Source organism: Chanos chanos, chromosome 6 (assembly GCF_902362185.1).
Source record: "Chanos chanos chromosome 6, fChaCha1.1, whole genome shotgun sequence".
In the NCBI taxonomy this organism is placed as follows: domain Eukaryota; kingdom Metazoa; phylum Chordata; class Actinopteri; order Gonorynchiformes; family Chanidae; genus Chanos; species Chanos chanos.
The window spans coordinates 28174390-28197608 of record NC_044500.1 but is presented as its reverse complement, the minus strand read 5'-3'; the positions used below and the strand labels follow the sequence as shown (position 1 = coordinate 28197608).

Here is a 23219-nt window from a genome sequence, read left to right as displayed (position 1 = left end):
GGTCACCTTTTGACCAAACCTCTATCCAGTCATTGGACACATTAGCAAACAATCAGTCTTATGCACCCTCGTGCGCAGACGGAGGGGGCGTGGCGCAGAGTGGCAACATCTCTTCTGGGGGTACAACATGTGTTTTGTTATCTAATGGTACAGAGGGTTACATAATGTATAGAGTAACTCCATATTCGTTGACTTTAAAACAGTGGGGCTTATAATGTATATGCCACTACTTTTTATTTTATTTAACTTTATGAGGTCCTATTGTAAGCCCAATTTAGTGCCAGTACTGCAGTGGTAACGGAGTTCTAGATCAATACTACCAGCTCTGCAGTACGCATACTATACGGCAAATTATATCTTTGTATTTCCGGATTTATTGGATGTTTTTTCTCTCCTCCGGGAATCAATTAATGTTAATCGATATTTAATCCATCAGTAAGTTTACCATGAATTTGGGATTCAACATGGATATCTTGTACTTAAACGATGCCCCTCCTGTCTACTGCAAAGAAAGAAAGAATATAGCAAAAATGTTAGTTGGAGTAACAGAACAGGGAACTTGTTTATTCCTCTGAGGTCCTTACTGAAAACTCTGGGCTCAGTGATGAATATTTGAAGGTTGTCTCAAGACTATATGTGACAGTAATGTTGAGGAAATTGTTTGGCTCTTGTAATTCATCTTCTGTCCCAATGACATGACAAACAAATTTGAGATGGGTAAAATATGACATCCTTTTCAGCCAAGTATGCAATACGAGTTCCGATGTGCTTGTTGACAGTTTTAACTAATCCACTAACGTGTCCTGAACCAGAAACGTTGTAAAAGGTAATTATGACCAATATTCACAGATGCATTTCACTCATTTAAAAATCATAAATAACAGAAACCAATATGCTAATGTTAATTTTTTAATGTTTCATTCATGGTCTACACACTGATTCGTGTACACCAAAGCTTTAGTAATTCATTGAATGATTCAGTGTTGGAGTTCCCGGATTAAAGTCACACAGTCTGAGATTTGGTGCACTGTTTTTTTTTTTTTTTTAAATTTTTTTATTTTTAACTTTAGGTTAAGCAACATTCACAACTGGCAGATCCAGATCCAGTGTGATCTTCTTCTCAAAGCCATGGTTCTATTCTGTAAAGCAAAGAGAGAGATTTAGGCAGGGATGATAAATGATATGCACAATTCACTGTTCACATTGACTCTCATCAATCATACAGTTAAAAGTGAGTTTTCCTCCGACTGTAATTCTTCTTGTGGTAGTGGGAATCTGTCTATCCAACTTTTAGCTCTGTTTTTTGTTTCTGTTCAAACAACAGTTCCTTGGGGCACCCTTTACAACAGGAAGACTTGAGTTGGAGAAGTTGTAGATGGCAGTTCAACTCCTGTGGGGGGAAACTGCACCTGAAGGCTTTTGATCCAGTTCTACTCAAACACATCTGAGTGACTAAGTTTTTACTCTACTGAGCATCAGGGGGAACTGCCTCAGGCAGAATAAAAAAAGTTTTCATACTCTGCAGGTAAACAGGAAAGTTGTGGTGACTCTAACTAAGCACTCAGACTCACTCAGACTCGCTTAGTACTTAGACTCAGTTTATGATTCCGTATCATTATCATAGTGTTAACAAAGTGTCGATAGTGTTAACAACAACAACAAAAAAAACTGTCCAAAAGGTTTTTAATTACTGTTCTGGTCTGAAATAGTCAGAAAATTACCTCTGACTGTAAGTTTGGTAGAGCACTCAGTCTGGCCCAAGGGACTGTCTGCGACGACTTTATACTCTCCTGTGTCTTTGGGTCCGACTCTCAGGATGAGCATGGAACACACTCCACACACGTTTGTGATGTAGTAGTTGGTGTTCGTGTTGAGGCTGACGTTGTTGCGGTACCAGGTGACGTGTGGTGTAGGATTCCCTGTCACTGCACAACTCATGTAGCATTCGTAGCCATTTGGAGCCACATGCATTTTCAGAGGAACTATAAACTTAGGTGGAGCCTGGAGGTCGAGGGCCTGGGACTCTGGTACACTCAAAGTGAATTTCTCTGGGGATAATGAAGAGTGACAGATCTCAGGTGGGTATTCAGTGAGAGAAAGTTCAAGCAGTATGAAAGTTGCTTTGAAGGTTTGATTTGACTAAACCGAACGACTGTTTGTCTTTTAACCTTGAGCATAGCTGAAAACATTGTCTGCGTTGTTAGAGTCTAACAAGACTTTGTTACTTACATCCAATCTTTTAACTGAGAATTTTGAAATTTATAGAAAGCACAAGAAAATTTGTAACTAGAACAGCAAAAATAAAATGAATACACATATTTTGCTGAGTTCTTCATTAAATGTAAACCTTTACTCCAAATGCAGTTCAACTATTCTTGCTTAAGCCATTCAAGCTGTCATATTTTCTGTTTCTGGTCATAGACAAAGAGGAATTTTTTAATGTATTTAATCCTTTCAGGATCTGAAAATTAAGCTTCACCAAAATCTTCAGTCCCCTCTCACCCCCTGCACATGCCCTGGCAATAATTACTACCGTGAGCAAATGAACTGACAAGTTAAAGGGAACTGATTTGTGGACTTTAGCAGCCTAACTGCAGATCAATAGCTCTCCAGTCTGTACACTTCTGGGCTTATAGACAGGTAACAAACTGGCTTCTCAAACTCTGAATGAATAAATAAAATCAGTCTTTTAATTATCTGACAGACACCTTTGTATGGCCTCCATATAGAATTATGGGTATAACAACAATAATCTCTGTTTACAGCAATTACATAGCTGTAATAATTATTTCAGATGATGTTTAAGATATGATGATGTTTAAGATGTAGCCTTGCATGACTTCTTTTCAGTCTCTTTTCTAGTATGCTTGTACGCGCGTGCAATTAGAAGTCCTCCCTCCTGGTTAAGTTAGATTAGGTCTCGCTTGGGATAGAGTGACAAATTTATTCTCTACCATCCTCAGTCTTGCCAAACAACAAGAAACTGGACCTGAGATGCTAATGTCACACTACAGGTCACTCTCTGATGGATGTAGCCTCTTCCAATACAAATCCAATGACAGCTCCAATCAGAACACACCCAAAAGGAAAAAAACAACCCAAAACATTTCAGCTAGAGATGTACTTCTGAACATTCTGTGCTTATTGAGAAAGCTGAGACGAAAGAACACCAGTGACATTCCAGGCTTTTGTCTGTCCTCAAGACACTGTCATTTTACTCTGTCAGCTACTTAGCAAGGACTGACAGTTTCTTCTACATGTTTAGGTACAAAACCTGTGATTCTCTATTGGTCTAACACAATGGTTAAGGTCTCACATCTGTGTGTAGTTTAGTTCATTAATTCTTAACAAATGAAACAAAATGAAGTGGGTCAGACCAGGGCTGTGATGTATACTACATTAATTTGAAAGATAAACCAACTAATATTCTTAATTAACTGAAACTGATTAGGATCTGAATGATGCACATCAGGCAATGGCAGTGCAGATCTGCATGACTGTAACATTTAAATCACATGCAAAGTTTCCACCTGGGCAAAACTATTAGTTTGTCTTGTCTTTAAATCTGCTGCTGTTTTAATATCTCCACTGTTTAAGTCTAGCAGTTAAAATACACATAAAATGTCATTAGGTAGATGAATTTACAGTAACTCTGCAGTGAACTGCAGGATGAGCCTAGGATCTTTGGTGACCTCTGAAAATGACATGGCTAGTGTTTAACTGAAAGTAGTGAAATGTTGACAAAAGAACTAGACATAAAGAGCTCAGTTCTGAATCTCTGACTGTTGAGCAGGACTCATATTTGTGCTTTCATGTGAGTGTTTGGCTTTCTTTTTTGTCCTCAGTATGAAAAATGAATGAGTTGTCAGACAGCCCATTAAGTCTGCCGAGAGAATGTTCCAGTGAAATAACAAGTATACTTGAAAATCATTTGTGAACAAATAAGTTGTGAAGGGACTGACATACCAGGTATACTCTCCAATTTTCTACCTGGCTGGAAAATTGAAAAGAAACATGTGCCACTAACTGTCTAACTGGAAGACAAATGTTGTCATAGATCTACACTTACATGTCATCAAAAAGTCACTCTCCTCCCTCATCCACCCCACTTTTCCATTTGGTACAAACCTCTCTTCTTTTGAGTTCCCCAGGTTGGGGATTCTGATGGTTCAGAAAGGCCCATGTCATTCTTAGCAAACACACGGAAGTGGTATTCTCTCCCTGGCAGGACATTGATGACAGTACATTTGTTATTGAACAAGCGGTCAGCCACTATACGCCATTTCCGATTGACCGAATCTCGCTTGGTAACCATGTAGTGCAGTCTGTCGTCTCGTTTCTCATCGGGAGATGAAGTCCAGCAAACAGTCAATGTTCCTGGAACATCTTGCTCAAGCTCCACTGGACCAGGAGGCTTGGGATCATCTAGAAACATATGGTACATAAACTTATTGGCATCACTTTCCATACAGTAAATAAACATATGAGCATCATTTTACATGAAGTAAATAAACCTATCAGCAAACCATAAACAAATGTTAAAATGTTTGGGCTCTAGAAGATGCTGAGTAAATATTAGTAATTTTTACAGAACAATAATTACTGTTTTGTGAGTGTTGTGCCAGGTATCATTACCTTGATATGACTGCTCTATTACTGCATTTCCAGCAGAGTTATGTTGATGTCAGTGTCACATTGGTCTTGTTTACACTTGGTTTTAAAATGTGTCTTGGGTGATTGGATCACAAGTGGACAGCAGAGACACACTGCCGTTTACACCTGTACGTATCATGTGTCTCCAAGATGTCCAGCTGACCACTTGTGTCGGATTTCTTTACTGCTGCGTCACTTTCGCTAGAAGGTTATTACGTTAGTCTCTGTCGGGGACGCATTAGGACACATTAGCGTTTACACTACAAAAAATATATGGTCAAATGTGTCCCAGACAACCTTGGCAAGTGGTTTGAGTGATCGGATCATAATGCGTCTTGGTGGTCGTTTACACTTGTATTTAGGGCTGTCGACTTGTGATCTGATTGTCCAAGACCCATTCTAAAACCAAGTGTAAACAGGGTCATTTTGTGAATGATGTCTTGCCAGTCGCTACTTACATATGTTAAATTTTATTAATCATTGTCATCCTCATTACCCGCCAAACAGACAACTCAGCACACAGCAAACTTTACCTGAGACTCTAATCTCAATGTTGAAGGTTTCTTGACCAACCATATTCTTGACAGTGATGGTGTAGATCCCAGAGTCATGGTGTTCTGCTGTGGGTATGAGTAGTTGTGAACCTCTGTCAGAATTGGTAATAGTCACATGCTTAGCTACTGGACTGCCATCCTTTAACCAAGTGATGTCCGGCAATGGGGAAGCCTGAGAAGAATGTGTATGTAGCATATGATGAAGAGAGAGATAGTTGTTATTTTGTCAAAAAAAAAAGAAAATAATTGGACAGTGGTCAATGTCACAACTATATGTAATTTTCTCATGGTCAGAATTTAGTCCCATTCATATTAAATAAACTGAAAAAATACAGATGTACAGAATATATATAATAAACATACACATGCTCATTTTCTGATCTCATTACAATAAAATTGTTTTCTCATTTTGAAACTTGTGACATTCACAATCTAATCTACAATCATGAACTTTCACATCACCTACTGATTTTTTACCACTATTAAATATCACAACAAAGAAAGCAAAGACAGTCTTACATCTCCAACTGCTATACATAGAGTAATATCTGAAATCTCCTTGTTCTCATCTCTAATGTACATAGTGAATGGAAAATCAGCGATGACTGAAAAACTGAAATTTACTTCACCTCAAACTTGATGTTGACTCGAGCAGTATTTCCACATCTGACGACCATGAAGCTTTTCATTTTACTGTCTGTGAACCGTGGTTTCACTGGCGAGACAATGAAATTTCAATGGAAAAAGGGAACAAATGTAAGTAATTTGTAGTTTGTAAGAAAGTCTAATGATTTATGTTAGCACTCACCCGGAGGGGGCATCGCAATGATGTAGTTGTCAAACCCTTGGGGGAGTCCCTCCCCCCCCTCGTTTGTAGCAATCACTCTCACCCAGTACATGCCCATAGACTTTAGACCGACTATAGTGTAGGAGGTCTGGATGACAGCATTAGAGTTACAGCGACTCCAGTCAATGCTTTCTAATGGTCTGATCTCTACAAAGTACCCTTTGGCCTCATCTTCCACCTCCTTCACCACTTTGGGCTTTGTCCAAGCCAAGCACAATGTCGTGTAGGTGGACTCTGTTATTTTGAGATCTATCACTTTTCCTGGAGGCTCTGTAGAGGTAATTAAATAAAGGAGTTGGATTACCATATAGGTTTCAAAGATCAGAACAGTCACTATATCTCTGTTGCTACAAAGCAGATCTTTGTAGATTCTGTTACTGACACTTACTCTTAGGGTCTCTGGCAGTGACAAATGCAGAAGGGACACTGGGCTCTCCAGCTCCGGAAACATTGATGGCAGTCACTCTAAATTCATACTCCGCTCCTTCGATGACATCTTTCACTGCATACTTTTTCTCTAAGCATAATACGGTGATGAGAATGTTAGATACGCAATGTATTAATTGTCACTCAAAATGAAAACTTGGCAAAACTCCAATGAGCAAATAGCGTAACGTAGTGTTGGAAATTAAATGTTAAGCATCTAGACCTTTGATTGGCTCATTATGAGGATTCACTTGGTTCCACAGGTTGCTTCCCTTCTTGCGTTTCTCAAGATTGTATCCCACAATGCTAGATCCGCCAGTATTAGAAGGAGGCAACCATTCCAGATTTATGCAGTCTTTGAAGGCACTGATAATTTTGGGAGCCGCTGGTTGACCAGGGAAGGCTGAGGCAGAAAAATAAGGACTTATGACAGTTGCTTAACCATCTTGCGTTAACACTCATTGTCTTTTTCCTATATGATTTGCCTTTGTCATACATGTGTTTTGCAAACAAAGTTCCCCACTGGGGCGAGACAGTCTGCTTCCATTACTACTAAAACTACTGCTAAAACTGCATTGCTACTGCTACTGTAGCTACCATTGCTACTGTTTCTGCTAACACTGCACTACTACTGCTAGTACTGCTACTACCAGTGCTATGGGTGCTTCCAAAACAACTACTATTACAGCTACCACTATTACTATGACCACTACTATCACTGAGATAACTACTACTGATTAACTGCCTAATAACATAATTTAGCTTTTGCACATTTGCTAACCACACCATACAGAGTTCTACTGACATAATGTGAAGAATTCCAGCATCCATCACTGCATTTAAGGAAATCCATATGAGAAATCGAACATAAAAGGATATGAGAAATAGTTGAGTTCCCTGGAAAAAAATATAGAGGCTTAGCCTAATTTGCATAATTTTCCATGTGCAGTATGATTTTTTCCCTCCAGACTTAAGAGACAGACAGTCTTGATTGAAACAACATAAATGTTTGTGAGGACTCACCCAGGATCCCTGCTGCAATATCATTGGTTGTCATCATCTCGCTGATCCCTTCAGCGTTCTTGGCCCTTATGCGGTAGGAGTATTTTCTGCCACGGTCAATGTCAGTGTCCCGGTAGGTGGGATTCTCAGGGATCTCTCCGATCTTTGTCCAGGTGTTGCGTCCCAGCTGCTGCCGTTCCAAGAGGTAATTGGTGACAGGACAACCACCGTCATCTTTTGGCGGCCTCCATTTGAACTCAATTGCACTGAGAGAACTCTCTATGATCTCCACAGGCCCTTGCGGAGGAGATGGTTTATCTGTTGGAACAGAAAGTAGAGGTTGTGAAACAAATCGTTCAACATGTAGGTTATAACGGAAAAAGGTAGGTCCTAAATCTGAAGTAGACCAAGACTTGATAAGTCACACCTGAACTGGTGCATCTAGAGAAATGTGTTATTTAGAGAAAGGTCATAAAGTTTAATACATCAAACTTACCAAGAACAATAAGTTTCGATGTTGCTTCAATGGTGCCAAATTCATTCTTGATTTTGATTTTCACCTCGCTGGTATCTTTGCGTTGACACTTGCTGAGAAGAAGGCGACTATGAGTGGGGGATTTCTCAATTTTGACATTTAGGCCCTCCAGTAGCTCTTCATCTGCTTTATACCACTGGATCTTCATTGGTTCTTTGCCCGCAAATGGCAGTTTAAAAGCAGCGTTTTCGCCAGCTCTCACAATGACAGGTTTTGAGAACTCACCGAGGGCATCTGGGTCTATTCTTGGCGGGTCTGCGATAAAGAAATGTAGACAAAGCAAAACCTAAAAATCTGTGTTTCTGGTGCAAGATAATGAGTATAATTTTGAATAAATTTACAGATTTGGACCTTGGATAATGAGAACAGCCTCAGATTTACGTCCATCCGCCTCGAAACGATATGTCCCAGCATCACCTTCCTGGCAGTTTTCGATAATCAGTTTGTGGTAAGGTCCATCTTTAATGATCTTCAGCCCATCTGTTGACGTTAGCTAAACAAAACCGAATACAGAAAGAAAAGGAAACATTAGGTTTATTTGGATCTTCCATTGAAGTGTTCACATATAGACTTGTTAATGGTGACATCACAAAGACATGTCATAACAGCAGGACGATAGATGATTAGCATCACATGCTAAGCTGTGATATAGAAGGCTGCTAACTGTGTTTTAAACTGAATACTGCGTGTTCCAGAGAACTGATATGTGAATAAGAAGTCTGTGGTCTGTAGCATAGAGGTGTGGACATAGCTGCTGTCTTGGTCATTATTCACTCTGTAAATACCTAATAAGCAAATAGCCAGTGAAGTGCTCAAATGTCAGAGGGTGTTGAGACCTTCTGGAGGAAATCACCTTCAACTAGCATTAGTTCACGTGCTAGATTGTTTTCACGTGCTGTGTGTTTCCCAGTATGCTACAACTATGGGATAACTAGTGACAAATATTCATTTTTACATTTTGTATCAATGTTTGAACATTAATTATGCCTTGCAAAATTAAAAAGGGTGGTGAAGTAGGTATGTACTAAAATCATAAAATTCTGTCCATTTTATGATTAATGAGATTAATTCCCTTTTCTGTATTGCTTAATTTTACCCTTGAAATCTTTTACCTTCTTTCCATCTTTGTACCAGACTCCAACACATGCGTCACTGCTTAGTTTACAAGCAAACTCGACAGTCTGGCCAGTCTTAGCAGCAGTGTCTGAAAGCCCACTAATAAACTGGACTCCAGGGTCTGGGGGAAAGAAAAGATTGTCAGATATTTTGGAACAGAAGGCATGTGTTTTAAAGTAAACAACTTATAGTCACAAGCATTACTGATAAACAGGATGGAAATTTTATTTTATTTAGTACAGCTGAAGTATGTTTTCACTTTTCATAAACTGCTTTTGTACTTTGGTATGAACAACCTGTTCTGTTGGCAAGTGTGGTGATTCAGCCTCATAATGACGTGTCTGAAATAAGTTCTCATGAGCATATTTTTTTGCAATGGAGAACAACTGGACAGCTCTGGTTTACTGAAGATACTGTCATCAGATACCAAGACACCACCTTGTACATAAGTGTTAACAATGCTGGAGCCAAAACACTGAATTCCCTTCACAGTACCATAAATCTGCAAACTTTTGGTCATAGATCATATTTCTATATATCCTGCTAAAATGCACGCTGATCTCACATGGGCACGTATCAGAATTAGGCTTCTAGAGAAGCTCTGGCAAAAGTCTTACCTATTACAGAATCTGGCACCAGTGGTGCAGTCCTGGTGCGTTTCTTGTTTTTGTCATCACCTGAGCCATCTCCACCAGTTCCATCTCCGTCTGTTCCATCTCCACCCAGTCCATCTTTATCACTTCCATCTCCTCCATCTTTCCCAACACCATCTCCTCCATCTTTCCCAACACCATCTCCCACTCCAGCTCCATCTCCTAATCCAGATCCGTCTGTGCCGTCCCCTCCATCACCTTTCTCTGCTCCAGCCTGGGCTGTCTTGGCTGCATCTACGTCATCTTTCTCCTTCTGTTGTTTCTCATTCTGATCTGTTGCAAACTTTGACAGGTCGGCATCTCCTCCACCGGCTCCTCTTTTGTTGGGGTCCTCTGAAATGGAACAAAATTTACAGGGCCAAGTCAAACGTGCAAGTAGAAAAAAAAAAGTTGAAATAAATTTTAAAAAATGAAAGAAATGCTTCTCAGCAAAAAGACAAAAATAAACTATGGGATTTGTATTGTTAATATTGTGTACGTTGGACAATGGAAAGATGCTGGTAAAATGTCTGAGTATGCATAAGACATTAAATATTTTGACTTATATCTGAGTATTAAGTTATGAATATGGATTAGTTAATGTCATATAATCAGTCTGACACCTGACAGCTGTTTTCACCGCCTTGCATACTTCTACAACTTCTTAAACATCTAAAACAGGACATCTAATTGTCAGGTCAAAAAAACATATCAAGACTAACCCATAAAAGAAAAACAGAGCAGATAATAAAGGTCCTGAGTTTACCTGTACCCATATTGCCTGTCTCTGTGTTTTTTTTAATATTGTCTCTAGAACTGATTATTATATCAGTTTAGTCCATCTTATTGATCTGTTATACTTTACAATATTTGGTTAAAACAAAAAATACGTGGTACATCCTACCTTCAACTGACAGGGTGGCCTTAGAGGATTTGAGTCCAACCACTGCAGCATAAGTGCCCTTATCTTCCAGCTTACAATCCTTCACCACCAGTTTGTGGGTGAGTTTGTCTTCAGAAACAGTGATATCATACTTCTCTCCTTTCTCCAGGGACACATCCTTTCCAAACCAGGAGATGTTTGGCAGAGGACTGGACAAGATACATTCAAATATGGCATCCTGGCACTCAGTGGCCTTGACATCCTTGAGATGGGCAGTGAACTCCACGTCCGGAACTTAAAGGAAAGTTGGAAAAATGAGTGAGAACATTGAAGTACCCTTCACAGAATACATATGTGACACTGCCATTCACAATTCTCAAAGTTCTCACCAGCATGAGTTAGAAAGAGATGACTAACACAAAGCGATTAATTTTACACCTCAAAAACAATGTTACGTGTAAAAATTCTGACAAGAGTCTTACTCTTGAAGTCTGTTGAAAACACGCTGGCTTCCTCAACATCGACTTGGTATAGTCCAGCATCATCTGGACTGAGGTTGTTAATACTGAACAAATACTTATCTCCAGTTTTCTTCATGTTGTGTTTAGATTTGTCATCATTACCATCACCGTACTGAAGCATTTCACCATCCTTAGAAAAAGAGGGCCAGATATCCATGTTAGCAGGTTAGTTTTTACAATCTTTAATGATACCATTCATGTTACACTTAATCGATAAGTTTGAAGGAAGAGAGATAAATGGTTTACCCTTTTGGAAAGACATGAATTAAATCCACTAGAGAAACTTGATGTATGTTCACAGAGACAAAGTATAAGAATGGGCTCATTGTTCGGTGGCTGATTTAGCCAAATTAGTCATTGACCTCAGCTGGCCAGCAGTGTGACCAGTCGAGTCAATGATGTCCTTTGTCTCATTCATCACTGGCTAAAGGGTGTATATAAAAGGCTCTGGCCAGATAAAATTCATACCTTGTATAGAAACACCTTGCTCTTGGGATCTTTTAGTTTCATATTAATTTCAAACTCAGCCTTGCCATGTGGTGTCACTTCGATTTGTTTTGTGTTACCGACACTCTCCACCACCTGTGAGGTAAAACAGAAAATGAAGAAATACAACAAATATGTTGTGATTATTACTGTCCAAACAAACTTAAATGTAAATCTTAAATTTTCGCCAACGTATAGTCAAGCTCACTTCAGCATACCTCTCCACAGTGACTGAGACAAATGCTGACATATTACAAAACACTAGGCCACTACTTAACCTTTTTCCGCTGCAGTGTTTATATTTGATTTTAAATAAATTTCCCCCTATTTTTCTACATTTAAGCATATCTGATACCTTTGCTTGTTCTTCCTCTCTCTCCTTTTTCAACTGGTTTAATCTCTTTAGCATCCAGCGGAAATCAGTGATCCCAAACTCTGCACAGATACGTTCATAGTCTTTCTTTTGCGCACTCAGCAAAATTTCCCAGAACTTTGGATCAATTTCTCCCTCCTTCTTTGGTTTTTGTTTTTTCTTCTTCACAACTCTAGAGGGGTAGAATGAAAGGGAAAAAAATCACCATTTCATGAGAGTATAAAAACAACTGATTCACTAGAGTTTTTGAACAGAGAAAAATCATCTTGAATTTTTTTCCATGGAATTTGTTTCCTTATATATATATTTCCAGATAAATCTAGAAAATTTTAAAGTAATTCATGTGTTTTGGAATTCTGTAAGTAATTCCAGATCTCCAGTGTTTACGTAGTTTTCTTGAGAAGTTTCCTGAAATCCTCTGGGTCGCTTGATGCAGCAGCTGAGATAAAAAGAAAAAAAATTACGGGCACTTAGAGACGTACGACTCTTAGATCCACAGTGTGTTGTACATGATTGCTTTCTGTATTGTGCACTGTGTATGAATGTTTCTACGCACGCACCTTCTGGTTTCTTTTTCTTGAAACCAACTGAGGGAGACAGAAGGCAAACAGTCAGATATTATCATAAAAATGTATTTGTCTGTTTTGCATATTCTTGCATTTGTGTTACAACAGCAACAGTAAAATATAGTAAAACAACATTAGTACACATCAGTGCTAAGTTCTGTGTAGGTATATATAATTATTCAGTATTCATATGACTCTCTGATGAATTTCTGGAAACATCCATGAAAATCAAATTTAACAACTGGCTGTGTCATAATATAGAATATGTGTGGCCATTTAATGCTTCATTAAATGTTTTAGCACAGAAAAATATACATGAAGTTATAGTTATATTTATGTTAAATTAACTTACCCTCAATAACATGCAGTGTGGCAGTGCAAACAGCACGCCCAAATTCATTTGAAGCATAGCACTTGTAAGTGTCAGCATGGCTAACAGTTACATGAGGTATCTGTCACAATCACACAATCAATAACATTATACATACATTACCTCATATAAAACTGTAATATTTGAATAAAGCAGTTATATTTTTAGATGTTGCTTGATGACCTTGATTCATAGTGACCTTGTTTCTTCAGGTACATACACAAACAAAAGTCAATTTCAAATTCATATTTCATAAATCAGCCATGGTGAGAGATGGCTATGTTAACCACCACTATGAAAACATAAAAGTATATTTAGGTTGTTGGTAAACCACAAGGGTAAGATAGCTTTGAGAAGGTAAATCTACCTCTAGAATGTGTTCTCGTGCCCTTTCCTCATATCTCGTATGGTATTTCTCTGGATCACTGAGGTCTCCGTTATTACGGGCCCATACAACAGTTGGTTTTGGATCTCCAGTGACCACAGCTTTAAAAAAGGCCGTTTTACCTAAAGAAAACAAAACAAAATCAAACAAACAAAAGAAAAAACAGGAATACACAAAATTATCTGTTAACTGTAAGTAAAATTTAAAGAAAATGAGCAGAGTTTTATTTTAATGCAGGGTTCATTCTACTCTCTCGTCTCTGGCAATCACACTGATGTTTGGATACATAATAGTGTCAAAGGAGCCTTAAAACAGTGAAGGAATTTTTGTTCATTTCTACATCTGCTCCTGTTTAGCACAGCAGAAAAACATAATTAAATTGCATCTCACTAGCACTGCCCTGAACATCTCATAACACACTCCCATTTGAATTCCCATTCTGACTGGAGATGCTTGTGGAAGTCTTATGATTAAGTAGTTTAATGTCACATGCAGGGCTCAGTAGTGTAAGACCCCATAAACCAGGAGAGAAAAAAATGAAATCATGGCACACAAGTTGTCCTAAATAGATTTGGATTTACCCTGTTATGATACCAACCTGTATCCATACTACTTCACCCTGTTGTTACACAAGTCTGTATCTACACTACTTTACCCTTTTACAATACAAGCCTCTATCAACACTTCTTCACCCTGTTATTATACAAGTCTGTATCTACACTACTTTACCCTTTTACAATACAAGCCTCCATCAACAGTTCTTCACCCTGGTATAATACAAACCTATATCAACTCTAATTTTTCAGCAACCTCATTACTGAAAGAAAATGTACCTTCCTGAATAGTTATGGCGATAGGTTTTCTCATGAAATCAGGAGTGGTTTTTCCTTTAGGCAGTTCTTCCACAAACTGAGTGATCATAACTCCAGGCACCCTGGATCTCCTCTTTATTTCCACTGAATATTAAAAAAAAGAAAGAAACAGACAAACAAATAAACTATAATTTATTTAAATATAACAATTTTTTTTTTCAAGAGTGGATAATAAAAAGCATTTAAAACATTTTACATGTGTTAATGTAACTTGCCACTAGGGGGCAAGACATTTCAACATTTCATTAAATAAATGGGTATAAAGTTATCCTGATCAATAAACTACATTAGTGGCGTGCTTTATATAACAAGATCAAAAGAAGCTTGTCCTGATCAGAGATATTGACCATGCAATGATAGATGTATCAAAGTTTTAAAGTTTTAAAACTGAGACTATTAAACAAGTCATAAGATGTCTGACAAGGACATCACTGTGGATATACCATTCCTTGCTTTCATGAAAAGTAGTTAGATAGTTTCTCGGAATGTTTGCCATCTTGTTGAATGACTGTAAATATCGGTATTGTGTATCAGTACATAAGCGTAGGGTGACACTAACATGTTGTGACATATTACGAATTATGAAAACATATAGATAGTAGAGCAGGACCTGATACATGTCCTACCTGCTCCGGGAGGTAAATCTTCCAGGCCTGCTTGTGTGAAAGCATGGGAGGCACATTAATAAGAGAAAAACAGAGGACACTGCCACTGAGGGGGAGAGAGCACTAAACATGGACAATTCAAAGCACAGTTTCATATGACACATGTTAAAAAAAAAGGAAAAACAAATAAACAAACAAAGAAACAGAATAAACAAAAACCTAACAAATTGAACTATGAGGGGTAAGAACTCCAAACACTAAAAGCAACAATGGAAGACATTGCAAATCTTTCTGCAGAACAAGACACAGACCGCTGAAAAAATCAATATAGATATGACATGATACATAGAGTACTGGACAGAAATGAAAGGCATTAGCAAAATGAAGATCATATTCTTCAAAGGCTATGGTATGGAAAACCGGAAAAAGAAAAGGCAAGTAACTCAGAACATATGGAGGAAAATGTTTCTTATAACAGTTATGATTAGTTTGCCATGATCTTTTTTGAGGAACAAATCTTGTTATTTTTGTTTTGCTATTTGTTGGTAGATAGTTGAATCAGCAAATGATACAGGTGATAAATGTAGTGTTTATGAGTGATTTAACCTTCAACAAACACCTCCTACAACTGAGATTAGGAGATCAGCTCAGCCTAGACTGTGTGGGTTTGTGAAGGAAACATAAGGACAGAACGAGTGTGGAGTTTTAATCTCATGAGACTTTCAGAACTTGCTCTTCTTCCTTTGAAGTTGAATCTTTTTGTTGCTTTCCCTTTAGCTTGAAATAAATCAACAAATTAAAAAACAAACAAAAAATGGAAACAGTTGTCTTGTGACACATAAACAGAGCAATGTGAAAACATGCAATTCAGAGTTCATCTCAGTGCATGCATCCACCTCTGAAGTCACACTTTCTCTATACTCATATCATCTCAGATATTCACGTTTTTCAAGTGACAGTGTGTGTTCATGCATGTGTAGTCACTTCATTATAATAGTATATAAAAAGACAGAGTGAATCGTCTCATATCAAGCTTCAAAATATCAAATCTTCAGTTCTCCTGAGCTGTGTTTGAACAATGAAGAGTTTTTTTTTTCTGCAATCCATCCATCTTGCATTTAAAATCTTCTTAGGACACCTTTGTGTCTTTTTTTTTTGAGTCTTCCTTTTGTGTCGTCTTGGGCTGTGTCTCTGTGTCATCTCCTTCTAACTGAACTCTTCATATGAAGAAGCAGAGGGGTGCTATCCAACATTTAGATGTCATTGATAACGCCCAAACTCTGACCTTGATGACTGTGGACAAAGCTTCAGATTTCAGCCTTGACTTCAGATGTTTAAAAGGGATTCCAAGGGAGTCCAGCTTGCCTTGCTCCCTAAGTTAGGTCATACAATCAGGACCCTCTCTTTCTGGCCCCCATGACATGTTCTGTCAGTAAATATTTCCAGCCAAGAGAAACAGTGACCATACTTGCTTGTTTTAGTCATCCGTTACCTGGGTTCAAGCCTGCTGTTAAAAGTACAAGCATCTTCAAGCCATGGTTTGGAATTCAGTTTTCCTTTTTCACTACTGGTACTGTTGACATACCAGTTGAGTTAATTATGAGGAGAGCTAAATACACCGAGATATCCAAGTACAGCCTGTGTTTTACATCCAGATACACATGAAATGTGTTTGGCCATACCTTCCAATATCAGGCGTCATTGGTGAGATCTCCAGTATGTTTGTAATATTTTGTCATGATCAATATTGTAAGAGAGAGAGAGAGAGGAAAGGGTAAGAATGAAATGATTTAACTCACCATGGGCTGAGGATGCCTGACCCCCTGCTGCTGGAGTTGTCATCTTGTCTCACTGATCTCTCGCTTCAGTTTAGAAAGTAGGGAATCCTTTGCAGCTAAGGAAAATGATTATGATAAAACATTTTGATAACTCAAAATACTTGTCCTAACATCTAATTCCAGTGGAAAACCTAATTAGATCTTTCATGAGATTTTCGCTGAAACGGTTGTTATCTGACATGGCGTGTGACCGTATCCTCATCTGCTCTTTGCTGAATGATTGTTTAGCTCAAGGAGATGGGAGAGAGAGAAAACACTTTTTCTAAGTTTATGAATCAACTTGAGCTGTGAACTTATATACATGACAAAACTCATTGCTTTAAAATATACCTCGAAGCCCCTGTATTTAATTAATCAGTTTGAACAACAGGCACCAACTAATTTGTTTAATTTGTTCTGAACATTTTGGTGACCATGTGTATTACTAAATCCAAGCACTCTGTGCGTGTGTGTGTGTGTGCGTGCGCGTGTGTGCGTGCATGCATGTATGCATGCGTGTGTGTGTGTGTGAGTGTGTGTGTGTGTGTGTGTGTGTGTGTGTGTGTACACATGCGGTGATGGAGAATGAAACTCCATGCCTCAGCTCTCTAAGTACCCCCTGGTGGCAGTTGGATGTGCCAGTAAAAGACTGTCCCACCCCTGTCCCTGTAATAAAATTCAGGCAATATGTCATGAGTGAGAATCTGATGTTGACATGCCTTCAGTAAATCAAATGCCAGTACTGTTGCCTCCATAAAATATAACTTCAGCTGAGATGCCTTCAAAAGTCTGATTTGGTGGGCAATACACAGTGCAGATTTTCATTTAATTGGACAACTTGTTGATGATCTGAGAACCTCCTTAATTCATCTCAAAATTATGGAAAATAACCGGCTAGTTGACTACAAAACACTAGTATGCAATCAATACAAGTAGTCAATTGACTGACAGTCCTTAAAAGGTTACCTCTTTAGTAACAAAATTTATGTGTTGTCAAGTCTTGACCTTCAAAAAAATCTTGACTCTTGAACTAATAAAGATATATTAGGAACTAGATTTGATACATGTTGCATCTTGAGTAATATAAGACTGATAGTAAAGGTTTTAATGGGATTCTGTAGTGCATAGGATCTTTAGCAGATGCTTTTTCAAGCTGCAGGAGGCCAGCTATGATCCTCCTGAGTTTGATAGGTCACATACCAAATGAAACTATAGACATCCTATCAGAGATATGGGCAAAAGGTCTCAACTGCCAAACTGCAATGCTTTATTATGAAGTGGTGTTTAACTATATAAAACTGCATGATGAGGATATTGCCCTTTTTAACAAGTCGGATTTGAGCCAGGTAACAAGTTCTTATAAATTAATCATGATAAGAATGTTATTTTTTATGTTTACGGTGAAAATGGAATTAAATTGCTGTACATAATGGAATTTTGCAGAAATTGTGGATGTATCATTCTTTAGGCTCTTTTACACACACACACACACACACACACACACACACACACACACACACACACACACACACGTGTTCTATGCATATGCATATACACATTGTGTGTGTATATATATATATATATATATATATAAACATAAGACTAAGAATTCATCTCAACATCACATTTATGTGTAGTTGTGTAGTGCAGCACTGTTTATGTTGGCTGTATAATAAATAATAAATCTCTCAGTACACGCAGCAACAACAAGCAAACTGGCCATGCTGGGTGAGTAAATAAACCAATGTTAAATTGCTAGAGATAAACTGATATCCCTTAAATACTGGACAGATCTTGTTGCCTGGATTGGGCTGAGCAGAAGAGGTAGACTTTAATGGCAGTTAACCTTCTAGACATACAGGACTCAATGTTTGAGCTTCTCTGCTCCAAATCTACAAAGAAAAATATCAACAAATGACGGGAAATGATCTCTTTGTTGGCATTAACAGGAGCTATGACAAAAGGTGGTTTGTATCTCCTTACAGGATTTCAGTAGCGCTGTGGCTCTGCTAATTCTTATGGGTCAGAACAGACCATACCTCCCAATGTCAATTTGAATTTGGGGAGGTGGTCAGTTGAAGCAAACAGAGGTGGTAGTCTCAGATTCAGGACTGACTCAATATATTAATTTATGATTAAGTTAATTCTCAGTATTCATTTTAATGACAGATCTTTTGAGACAAAACCCATCCAGTAACGAGTAACCAGCTAATAACATTTACATTTACATCTCAGGCATTTTACAAAGCAAACTCATCTGTATTGAATTGAATATGAGAGTATTCATATTATCCAACACTGGGACAACATAAACACTCTCAGAGTTAAATTAGTACTGGTTTTCTCACATTTTTTAAATACTGGTCCAGACTAGGACAATATAAACACTCTAAGAGTTAATTTAGCACTGGTTTTTGTCACATTGTTAAACACTGGTCCAGACGAGCACAATATAAACACTCTCTGAGTTAATTTAACACTGGGTTTTCTCACATTGTTAAATACTGGTCCAGGGTGGGATAATATCAACACTCTCTGAGTTAATTTAATTGATCTTTTTGAAAATTAAGAGAATAGTCACATTATTCGGAAATTTTAAACATGGGACATATTTCTAGTATTTACAGAAATGTAAATGTAATTTCTGGTTTGGTTCCTATAATGTAATAAAAGGAAAAGGACAAGAGACTCACTTTAAAGTTCTGGCTTCGCCTCACTCTGTCACTGCCTTCTTCTGTGACTACAAGTTTTTTTTTGGCTGCCCTCCCGTTTTGTTCCGCAATAAAGCATTCGTTGAACGAATAGGAAGGCTGCGTCTAGTTACGTCCATCAGCTGTCATATTAAAGCTTTTATTTGGTTAGGAGTGGATTGACGGTGTTGACCAGGTCCAGCAATACATCATCTTCATATTTTATGATAACAAAGTGAAACTCAAACCACCATTGTATGGCTGAGCCTCAATCAACTGTGTTCAGATGATGAAGATGATGCATTGATAATTATCATCAACTGATGTAGTCAGTCTGGAACAAAGAAAAAAATATAAAACAAAATGAGGGTATTGCTCAGATGGAACTGAGTCACAACAACTGGGAAAATGTATTTTCCAAACTAGATCCATTGAAGAATCTTCTCACCGATCCCATTTGATTGAAATCCGTCTCTTGGCTTATCACAATGTTATAGACACAGAATATGTTCAACTGTCTAACTGCTGTGAAGTCATTAGTTGTTTTCAGCCATGTAGACCCTTGCTGGATCCATGTTTCTAGAACAATCAAAAGGAAAACATGGTTAAAAACAAACAGGCACACAAACAAAAAACCCTCAGATGTGACTGACCATTCCATGCATGGTGTAACCGAAGAGGCATTTTGGAATCTTAGTTCCGCAATCGACATAGCCATTCATTTCTGTTATATCAGTTGACATGACTGTCTAAAACCCTATTCTGCATGGAACCACATCCTTCCGTAATGTGATTGACAGAACTCAAGGTTTACTGTTCAATGGAAAAATATCTTTAATTCTGTGTTTTGACTGGTAGGAGACAACATTTCAATAAATGTATATAAAGATCACTACATGCATTATATGAATCTTTATACGTAACCCATTAATCTGCCGGGTCATTTTCTAATACTGTATGCAACTGTATCCGTAGAGTAAAACAGCTGTGGACAGAAGACTGTATGAGATCAGCACACAGTTCAGGGACTCCTGCTGCTTTTTACTGTCTTGTAAAAAGAAGATGCTTGTGGGTTGGCGTGCTGATACTCACTGCCCCGGGAGGGCTTCTGTTTCACATGGACAGAGCCTCTCTAGACTTAACATGTTGAAGCACTTCTCTCCCATTACCCTGTATAGGTCACACCCAGCGCTCTGCCACTGTATTAGTCAAGGTGGTGACCTAACCCTGGCAACAGTCAAAAGGTACAAGTGTTAGACAAACACAAACATCACCCTGTGACCTGGATATGTGGGAGAAAAGTACGAGAAGGGTCCTCCTGAAACCATCTGCTGGATAATAAAAATGCATTCATTGACTCAGATGTCTCAGTGAAAAACTAGGAGGTCAACTTCAAGAATGTCAGTATTGCCGTGTTAGCCAAACGTTTGTTTGACAGTGCCAGTCTTAACCAGATCTTAGGTTACAGCATGGCTATTGTAACCTCTGCCATCCTAATTCTGTGACTGTACAGATGGTGGTGTTATTTATTGAAACCAAATGTAAAGCTAAATGTAAGACTTGATTCTACATCGCATAACAATGCACGTTAAGGTCATGGTCGACCAAACTACAGGCCAGCAAAGCACAACCTCACGACATGAACTACATCAAAAGAGAAACGTCACTCAAGAGCAACTTTAACTTCAATAAGTTCATTACATTTGTGGATCGTTATACTGGAAGCGTTAACCAAGCATTACATTATGTATATGTTCTCACAGCTATTCATTTTACACAAAAGAGATGCCCCTCAGAATATTGGTTATTCCCTGTTCAAAGCAAAATCGGAATGCGACATAAACTTTCCAGAATACGGCATCCTGGAAATTCTGATCAAACTCTGATCATGCTATGCACACAACATGAATTATCTTATTATCTTATTAACAACATGACAAAACATGAGTTATCAAATCTCCACTTACCTGTCATTTAGGACTGTCTTATGAAACACAAACATTATGGCTTATACATTTCTGCATACATCTCATGTTGAACGGAAGTCCAGAAAAGAGGTCAATGAATCATATTTTTATGAAATACGAAGTGTTTCATGGTGGTCACAGCATTGTACTATATGAGAAAATGTCCTTTCAGTGTTTCTTGATTGCTTCAATGCATTCCTCTCAACAGAATTCAAAGCAGTTATCACAGCAAGGGCAACAGAAAAACTGTTACCAAAACATCCCATTTTGCTTTGAAAAATATATTCATTGTCAAGGCTTAAAGTGCATGTCACAAAATCAGATAGTTTTACCAAAAACAGTAGCTCTGGTATTTTTATGAGAATAACATTGTGTAACACTCTCAAAACTGCAAATGCATGGCATAAAAAAGAAACTTCACTAAAACAATAAAAACAGCAGGATTTCCCATCACTAGAGGTTTGTTTTGTCATTTTTCAGAGTAGTGTATCAGTTCTTAAAATGTACTATGTTGTCTAATTTACATCGCAGCATACTGTAAGTGTATAAGTGAATAGCTATCCGTAAACAAATATGTGAAGTCTCTACTGAGGTCTTGCACTGAAATTATGTGAAAAAAATTACTGTAACTGATAATTGAGTAATAAGAATGATCAGATGTTTCACTTGAACTACAGGTTTTAATGACAGCATTAATGCTTGGTCTGAATGACTGACAAGCCTTTTGTTTGTGTAGGCTGTGGTTTTATCAGACCTTATAAAACTACCAACATCTGACTTCATTTTATAGAAAATGCCATGCAATAAAACAGCTGTCAGTTGATAGTGAAAAGTTTCTGTGAAAAACGAGTCTTTTTTCCTTTAATATCAAATCAAGACCGTGTGACAATACTGGGCATCAGAACCAGTGTGCAATCACACAATTTACTAACAATCATTACACGGTGATGATTAGAGTTCAAAACTAGGGTTTTCACATTTGCAGAAACGGTTTATGTGAAATGGTTTATGTGAAGGTAAATGTGAAAGGTTCAGTAATCTGCAACTTATGTGACTGAATCATGGTGTTTGGTTCGCCAGTTTATACAAACTGTGATCCCTAATGTAGAAAATTATCCGTCGTGTTTATACCCGAGTATCCTCCACTGAAAATTTCTTGCTTTACAGTTGCCTTACAAATGTAAGTTTTCAAAAATATAATTTTGCAAAAATGTGCTTTGCGTATAGTGTGTAATTACATTAGGAATGTAGCTAGTAATTTTTATAGGTGCCTTTGCTTAGTGGCTTCATGTAAACTGTTTTTGGTGATTCACTTGTGTGAGGTCCCTCTTACCAACAGAGGGCGTACAGAACATAGGTTCATGTATCCTTGAAAGTGTACGGTATTCCTGAAACGTATCTTGCTGTCCACTATAATCGCTTTAAATCGTTTGCCAACTGGATTTTTCCGTGCCATAACAACAAATCACTTCCTGATATGCCAAGAAATTGTCCATATAGACTGTCTTCTGGTATCAACATTCTTTTCATCTGTGCTTTACATGGTATGTGGAGACAGAATTAGGATATCCTTTTGGTCAGCAAGGATTGCCATGTATGGCTCTTAAATTTTTAACTCAAAATGTTATATTACCTAATTCTATATTTACAAAATTATGGTCCTCTTAAAGACGATTTATTAACGGTCTTAGAAGGGTATTCCCGGCTATGCAATAAAAATGTACACTTGACGTGTAACGGCTGAACCGTGTGACGTGAATTTGGATGCTTGCTGACACTGGAGTCGTGTATGTTCGGAGCCATGCTGAGTAGCGTTCTATTCATGTCGCAATATGAAACAATGCTGTGTCACAGTTTCACTATGTCACATGTCAGATGGAAACAGTATGTGTGACCTGCTCACGAACACTGAAACTAGG

The 23219-nt window shown here is 38.0% G+C and overlaps 1 protein-coding gene across 1 annotated transcript; it reads right to left on the bottom strand.

Moving 5' to 3' along the window:
* Positions 1-58: 58 nt before the first annotated feature.
* Positions 59-16668, bottom strand: LOC115815257 (immunoglobulin-like and fibronectin type III domain-containing protein 1). The gene is made up of 23 exons (XM_030778213.1): positions 16626-16668; positions 14183-14305; positions 13332-13471; positions 12947-13046; positions 12589-12615; positions 12416-12467; positions 12011-12200; positions 11638-11751; positions 11131-11299; positions 10670-10942; positions 9751-10119; positions 9130-9254; positions 8369-8510; positions 7979-8272; positions 7504-7800; positions 6704-6883; positions 6443-6571; positions 6016-6324; positions 5837-5922; positions 5187-5379; positions 4129-4425; positions 1722-2048; positions 59-114 (listed from the first exon to the last, which is right to left on the bottom strand). The coding sequence occupies exons 1-23, from the start codon at positions 16666-16668 to the stop codon at positions 59-61; spliced, it is 4035 nt and encodes a 1344-aa protein (XP_030634073.1).
* Between the last annotated feature and the right edge of the window lie 6551 nt (positions 16669-23219).

Excerpts from the sequence above, each read along its gene's own strand:
- LOC115815257 (XM_030778213.1), bottom strand. The coding sequence starts at position 16,668 with ATGACAACTCCAGCAGCAGGGGGTCAGGCATCCTCAGCCCATG. Across the intron at positions 13,047-13,331 it reads CACGAGAACACATTCTAGAG|ATACCTCATGTAACTGTTAG; the intron begins GTAGATTTACCT and ends TGATTGTGACAG. Across the intron at positions 7,801-7,978 it reads ATCGAAACTTATTGTTCTTG|ATAAACCATCTCCTCCGCAA; the intron begins GTAAGTTTGATG and ends CTGTTCCAACAG.